This window comes from Chrysochloris asiatica, unplaced genomic scaffold (genome assembly GCF_000296735.1).
Source record: "Chrysochloris asiatica unplaced genomic scaffold, ChrAsi1.0 scaffold00081, whole genome shotgun sequence".
NCBI classification, from domain to species: Eukaryota; Metazoa; Chordata; class Mammalia; order Afrosoricida; family Chrysochloridae; genus Chrysochloris; species Chrysochloris asiatica.
The window spans coordinates 13231650-13239276 of NW_006408599.1; the positions used below are offsets into that span (position 1 = coordinate 13231650).

The window sequence follows — 7627 nt, forward strand, 5'->3', positions numbered from 1 at the left end:
TTTTTTTTTTAACTTTTTATTATGAATTGAGTGAAAGTTTACAGAGCAGATCATCAGTTTTACATTCAACAAATCATATTTTTAGATTCATTACAATGATTGCAATCCCCTCCATGTACCATCTCAGTTAACAGTATTTATCTCTGTTCACTTTAACTCCTGCATTCCTCCCTGTGTCTCCCACTACCTTCATCTTTCCCCTGCTAACCTCTCTTGTTGATTATTGCCTGTCCTGTCACCCATGTTAATATGTGTCTACCCTCCCAACCCATAATTATCATAGAATATTTATTTTATCAAGAAAACATTTTTTCTTAAACTTTTTACAACAGTGGTCTTATACAATGTTTGTCCTTTTGTGATTGATGAATTTCACTCAACATAATGTCCTCCAGGTTCATCCACTGGTTTGGTTGTTTCACAGAATTTTCTGTGCAGAGTTCATTTAGTGGGTTTTCCTTTCATTTTCATTTCTGTTGTGTTAATGTTCACTAAACCTTTCTGATTTTCATTTATTTATTTTGATGTGAAGGTGTATTCATTTTCTTTGTGTTTAGCCTGTAATTTATTAATTTTTTCCCCCATTTAAAACACTCTGTTTGATCTTGAAATCTACTTCTTCGCTGTTTGGAAGTTCTGTATCTACACTCTGACCTCTTTTTGCTTTGTAGTTGACTTCATTATATATTAGTTTGCTTTACTTCAGATACTTCTATATCTAGATTAGGAGTCCTAGTGTGCTGCTGTAGGATACATACTGGATTGCTAACCTCAAGGTTTGCAGTTCAAACGCACCAGCCACTCCTTGGAAACCTTATACAGGGCCACTGTAAGTTGGAACCAACTCAATGGCACTTAATAACAATGTATCTGATTGAGTTCTGAGTGTTGTTGTCATGTATGTTATGCTCATGTTCTTGTCTGCTGTTGTTGATTCTCAGTCCAAAGAACACCCTTTAGAATTTTTCATAAAGTTTATTACAGAATCCTTTAACGTCTGTTTATCTGGAAATGTCTTAAGTTCACCATCATGTTTGAGGGACAGATTCTTGGCTAGCATTTTTTCTTCAGAGTTTTGCTTATGTCTTTCATTCCCTTCTTGCCTGTATAATTTCTGCTGAGAAATCAGAGTTCAGTCTTACTGGTTCACTCCCTTGTAGTTAACTTTTCATTTTTCCCAAACTGCTCTCAGAATTTTTTTCCTTGTCTGGTATTGGAAAGTTTGATGATGATATGTCTTAGTGATTTTCTTTTAGAATATATCTTTTTGGTGTTTGTTCAGCTTTTTGTATACTTATCTTCTTGTCTTTCATGCTGTTAGGGAAATTTTCTTCCAACAACACTTCAACAATTTTCTTGATGCTTTTTATTGTCTCTTCCTGTTCTGGAATTTCTGATCACCCACAAGTTGTTCCTCTTCATGGTGTCCCACAGGAGTCTTGGGCTTTCTTCAGATTGTTTCATTGTTTTTCTGATTGTCCTTCTGGTATACTCGTATTGAAAGATTTATCTTCAATCTCTCTAATTTGGCCTTTCTTTGCTTTGAATCTACTCTTTTGCCCTTTCAATGTATTGTCCATTTCTGAAGTCTTAGTATTAATCATCTGGATTTCTAATTGCAGATTTTGTATTGTTTCAATTTTTGCATTTATTTTTGTCTTTGTTTCTGTAGTGTTTCCTGAATTCTAAACTTTTTTGCTTTCTCCTTGCTGGTTACCAGGGGTCATGGGGAAAAAAAGAAGGAATCACCTGTGTGAATCTGCTCTGCCAGGCCACCTTCTTTCACCAAAGCTGCTCACGAAAGTTCGAGATGATAGCTCCACGTCTGGCCGGCCATTCACCAGTCAGTCTCTCTCCTGCCATCCCTGCTCATCTTCTTCTCTCAGCAAGACCCAATCCACTTCTCTAAACTTTCCTCTGACGTTCAGGATCCCAGGACTTTCATCGTTGTCTGTTTCATTTGATCTCTGGCATCTTCGTTATAGAGGGTCCATGTAGTGCGTCTGCCTTGTCTGCCATCTTCTTTCCTTTGCATCTTAAGAAGTATCATTTTTATCTGTTGGATGCAGTGCCTCAAAGGACTAAATGAACAAATGAACTTACACAATTAAGATACTCGGGCTACATTTCTATTAGCTAATTTCAAAATACAAAGAACTCAGTTGCCATTCACTTGGATCACTTTGTGTCAGCTTTGGGGTCTCTTATTGATTTGGATCATATTTTTTTTTGTTTTTAGGTAAATCATGACATTCCATTCTGACTGACCTAAGCAGCAAAGAGCCAAGACATTTATGTTAGTGGATTGTCTATTCAGCCACGTTTACACCATACTCATTTCCTACTATAATATCTTTCAGATTATGGGATAGCCGGGGGCTACATGTAGCTCATCTGTTTCCTGCAAAACAGCACATTCAGACCTACTGTGAGGTCAGTGACGATGGACAGCAGTTTATCTCCTGCAGCAGTGGCTTTGGTGGGGAAGGCTGTGAAGCCACGGTAAGAGACTGTGTGGGATCCAGGTGTCTGGCCTCATGCCAATAGCTGGGGCAGGTTCTGCTAATGCCTCAGGCCTATTCCAAGTGCATACTGTAAGTTGCTCTTTATGGCCCAGATGCTGTTTTTTTTTTAGAGAAACCACTATTAGCCTTGTGCTGTTAAGTGCCATTTAAGTCGGTTCCAACTCACAGGGACCCAGTGTAGGGTCAAAGGCTTTTAAATCTAAGTTGGATCAGAAATCCTCATCTTTTTCCTGTGGATCTTGGGGTTCAAAGCCCTAGGCCTTTCTGAATTGGTACTAGAAAAGAGAGTCCAGATCGGAAGTAGCTAAACAAAACTGGTTTGCTGCAGCCCCACTTCCTGTAGAGCCTAAAAAGAGAAGGAGGTATTTGAAGAACCAAATGTATTCTCATTGTACATATGATCATTGGAAAGGAGTCCAAGATCTTTAGGAAGTTTTGGAGCCTCAATGGTCCAGGGTCAGCCCCATACCTATCCGTATATGAAGGAGCTTTGAAAAGTTCATAGAAACATTCCATTTATCTTTTAATTCCATTTTTCCATGAATTTCTGAAGCCACCTCATACTTTCTTTTCATTTAATTTAGAGATAGTTTGCCTAGGTACCTTCAAAGCACCTTGATTCCCAATTGTAGAATATGAGTTACATATCCAAACAGGATAGTTATAAAAGCAAACCACACTCACTGCCATCGAATAGATTCTGACTCCTAGTGATCTTATAGGAGAGAGTAGACTTGCTCCTTAGGGTTTCCAAGACTGTAAATCTTTATGGGAACAGAAACTGTCTTTCTTCTGCTGATCTTGTAGTTAGCAGTGCAGCACTACCCCTTGAGCCATAAGGGCTCCTTAGAATAGTTACATTGTTGTATGCTGTTGAGTCAGTTTTGACTCATAGTGACCCTGTATAGGATTTTCTAGGCTTTAAATCTTTACAAGAGCAGAAAGCCTCATCTTTCTCCAGCAGAGCAGCGGGAGGATTTGAACTGATGACCTTGCGGTTAGCAGCCCAAAGCATAACTAACTACTGTTGTTATTGTGTGCTGCCATTGCATACATAGCCCCATATAGGGTTTCCGAGGAGCAGTTGGTGAACTTGAACCGCAAAACTTATGGTTTAAGTCAACTTTGCAGTCCAGTGCATTTACCTACAGTGGGACTGGTGAGACAGTGTAGACCTAGTCTTCATGTATTGAGGCTCAATATCCAGGTAGTAAATCAGAATGTTTACACTTGAATGTACTTATGAGAAGGTGCTCCAAACTATTAGGTTCCATAGGACCCCCCAGATGCCAAGAAACTGACATAAGATAGCTGTTTCTTTGAAAAAAAAAACAAGTTTTTACTGTGAATTGAGCGAAGGTTTACAGACAGGACCATCAGTTTTATAGTCAACAAGTCATACACTTTGTTTCATCCTAATGAGTACAATCCCCTCCACACAATAACAGTTATCCCACTTCCTCCCTGTGGTTTGCATTTCCATTCCACCCACCTTCCCATCCTTTCTCAACTTTGTTCTTAGGGAAATGCTGCCCTTTTGATTTTGAATGATTGATCATTCCATGGTGAGCATACCTTACCTGTGTTGTTGTCTGCCCTGTATACCAATCTACATCTACTGCTTGACTGACAATTGGGCCAGAAGGATAAGTTCCCTTCCAGACCTGAGGGTGGTCCAGGGCCATAGTTACAAGACAGCTCTGAAGTGGAGAGCAGACTGCCCGATACCTTCCCATTATGCTGTGATACTTGAGCTTTCACTTCCCTAATGATGAGGAAGACAGCAACTCTTCAGTCACATTCTTAACCAGGGCTGTGATCAATGTATCAGCTTGACTGGGCCAGGATTCTCAGTAGCTTGGCAGTTAAGATGTAGCTGTCCCCCATGGTGTGATGTGATGTGATAAGCCAATAAGAGGATTGTTGTTTGGTGCTGTCGAGTTGGTTCCTACTCATAGTGACCCCTCTATAGGGTTTCCAACGAGCAGTTGGTGAGCTTGAACCACCCACCTTGTGGTTAGCAGTCTGGTGCTGATCTTACAGCCCCACTCCAGGGCTCCCACCCTTAATCCCACCACCACCCTGATCAGATTAATAGGAGATTCCTAAGGGAGTGGTATGCAACACCTTTTATCTTCATAAGATGTAAAAGGAGAGAGACAAATAGGGACCTTCTACCAAGAGAGAAGAGCCAGGAGTGGAGTATGTCTTTTGGAGCTGAGGTCCCCACACTATGAAGTTCCTAGATGCACGGGAAGATTGATGCCAAGATGTGTGGAGATTTCCCAGAAATACTATGCCTACCAATACTGAAAGGAGACAAGGACCTTTCTCCAGGGCCGATGCTTTGAAATCAAACTCTTAGCCTCTTAAACTGTGAGAAAACAAACTTTTGGTCGGTAAAGCCATCCATTTGTGGTATTTCTGTGTTAGCAGCACTGGAGAACAAAGACAAGGATTGTTAGGGACACAGTTGATGCTTTATAATCACTGGATGAGTGGGTCTATGCATGGGACAGATGAAATTAAGGGGTGGCTAGAATGAATAGGTAAGTGGAGGACATGGTGAACCATGGGAAGGTGGAAAGATATAGATTGATGAAAATGTAACCTGTATGAAGCTAGAAGAATATGTAATTTTGAACTGTTTCTTTGTAGTTGTGGGACCTGAGACAGACACGTAACAGAATATGTGAATATATGGGACATTTTCAGACAGTTGCGTCCTCTGTCTTTCTACCAAGAGCATTGGCCTTGGTACCTGTAATTGCTACCTCATCACATGACTGCAAAGTGAAGATTTGGAATCAAAATACTGGAGGTAAGGAGTCTGTCTGTGCTCAGTGCTATTCAGAAGACACGTGAAGCCCTAAAGAATTCCTTAAAACTTTCTATTGCTTAGCATTTGCAAAGCCATCCATGTCTTGCTGTACCGTCCAGTCTCCTAGTGGTTGAGGGAATACACCAAGATGCTAGAAGCTCTCTGTTCAGCCTCTGACTAGAAGCCATCACTGTGAATTTTTCTGGCATCATGCTGTGTAGACTCACTCATTCCTGAGAGCTCAAACATTAAAATTCCACCTTAAAATTCCTCACCCAGCTTCAACTTGTGGTGCTTAAAACATCTGGAAAAGGGGTCATGAATTGCCACTTCTGAATCATTTTTCAGGGACTAAAATATGAGTTCTCGGTGGGGTGAGGTAGAGCAAGGATAGTCTCAGAAAGACTCCCTCCCATTTTTACTCTGAAATTGAGGCCTAAGATCCCAGGAAGGCCAAGACACTTCAAAGCACCAGAGAAAAAAGATGTTTTATGGAACAAAGCTCTCTAGAGTACCTGATAGAGTAGTGTGCTGGGCCTGACTCCTCTCAGCCAATTGCTAAACACTCAGAAATTTTATAACCTAGATACTTGTTTAAATAGTTAGTAGCCTGAAATCTGGTCATAGTGTAAGTATTCACGTCATAAACATTGGCAAATGCTACAAATCCAAGTGTTTATTTTCCTTCTAGAAAGCTAGTTATGCTCTTCTGTCCTAGTCACAGAGTTGCACCAAGAAAGATGAGGCTTTCTACTCCCATAAAGATTTACACCCTCGGAAACCCTGTACAGGGTCGCTATGGGTCAGAACCGACTCGATGGTACTTAACAACAACAACAACAGGGAACTTGAAACCATATTCCTCCACAGCAGTCTTCCAGAGGAGTCCTGGTATAGCACTGTAAGATAAATGCAGGACCTTCAAACTCACCAACCACTCCTCAGAAACCTTAAGTTGGGTTGCTATGAGTCAAAACCGACTGGATGCCACTTAACAACAACAATCTTCCAGAAACTCAGCTCCCAGCAGGGGAAGATAGAAAAAGCATGGGATCATGTGGCACTCTATAAACAGCTATGCCACAAGGCAGACCAGCCCTGTACCGTAATCTAGGATTGCCTTTTCCAGTTGCCCCAGAGTAACAGATGTGGGCAGTAATAATCAGAAACTGGGACCAGAGAAAATAAGGTCTAAAGTGCTGACCTGACTCGGCAGCATAATGAAGGTCTACTCTATAACCTGTGACGTCTCTGGAAGTCCTCAGAGATGGCTCTTCACAGTTCCCTATTATCTTTTGTGCTAAAAGGAGCGAGACCCCCAAGAAACCAGCAGCTGATGATCAGTATCTTTATCTGTTTCTCTCAATTCCTTCCCTTCTTAGTTCTCTAGGCAGGTAGCTGAGAGCAACTTTGTAATAATGCTTTAGTAGGTGAGTCCCCAGTTGTCTGAACATCCTTCTAAGGTGTTGGATGTCCTGTTTGATGCTTTGGGATTGACTCCAGTTCTGACTTCCCACTGGTGCGCTTTTCTCTGAAGTGCTCAGTGCCTCTCTTATTTTACTTCCTGGAATTTCTCAGGAAGACATTGAATTTCATGGTATTGCGCTCTTGATCTAACCTGCTGGTTTTCCCTTCCTCCCTAGCCTGTCTTTTCACTTTGTCTCTGGATGGATCAGGGCCCTTGACTTCCCTTGCTGTTGGCGACACAGCCTCCTTGTTGTGTGCAAGTTTCAGCAGAGGACTTCATTTACTTAGAGTGGACCACCGTGGAGGCCTGCAACTGCAGGAAGTGGCATCATTCTGACACAGAGAGATATTCACTGGACAACACCAACCCCCCGCCCCAATCCTTCCTTCCTCAGTGTGGCTTGTGTTTTTCCACATTATCTTTGGGAGCGAGGTTTGTAGGGTTAGACGATTCTGCTTAGGCTCATTTATAAGGTATAGTAGTGTTAGAAGTCAGTTTAAGTCCAGTGGTTCAAAATCAGGTACTAGAAAAAATGGGCTAATATAAGGTTCTTGGTCAAACTTAAATCTGGTTGCATTTTTTTGGTGAGCTTTTGGACTCCTATGTAAACAAAAAAGTTTACTTATCAAGATTACAACCTGAAGAGTGTTAGGTCCCTGTCCGTGAGAGCCACAACACAGGTTTAACCCAATAAGCTGACTTTTTCTATGTCTCTGCAAAAGAAAACAAAGCTGGGAGTGGGATGAGAAACTCTGATTTGGTTGACTCTGAATTGTTGAAATGGGAAAGAACGCTGTATCTCCAGAAAGAAAA

The 7627-nt window shown here is 41.3% G+C and overlaps 1 protein-coding gene across 1 annotated transcript in view; it reads left to right on the plus strand.

The window, feature by feature from the left end:
* WDR31 (WD repeat domain 31) overlaps nt 1–7150 on the plus strand; it is a 27268-nt gene extending 20118 nt beyond the window's left edge. The window contains exons 8-10 of the mRNA XM_006865701.1: nt 2361–2502; nt 5184–5346; nt 6990–7150. Of these exons, the coding sequence (XP_006865763.1) occupies nt 2361–2502; nt 5184–5346; nt 6990–7150 (466 nt within the window). The remainder of the gene's footprint in view (nt 1–2360; nt 2503–5183; nt 5347–6989) is intronic.
* Nucleotides 7151–7627: the final 477 nt, after the last annotated feature.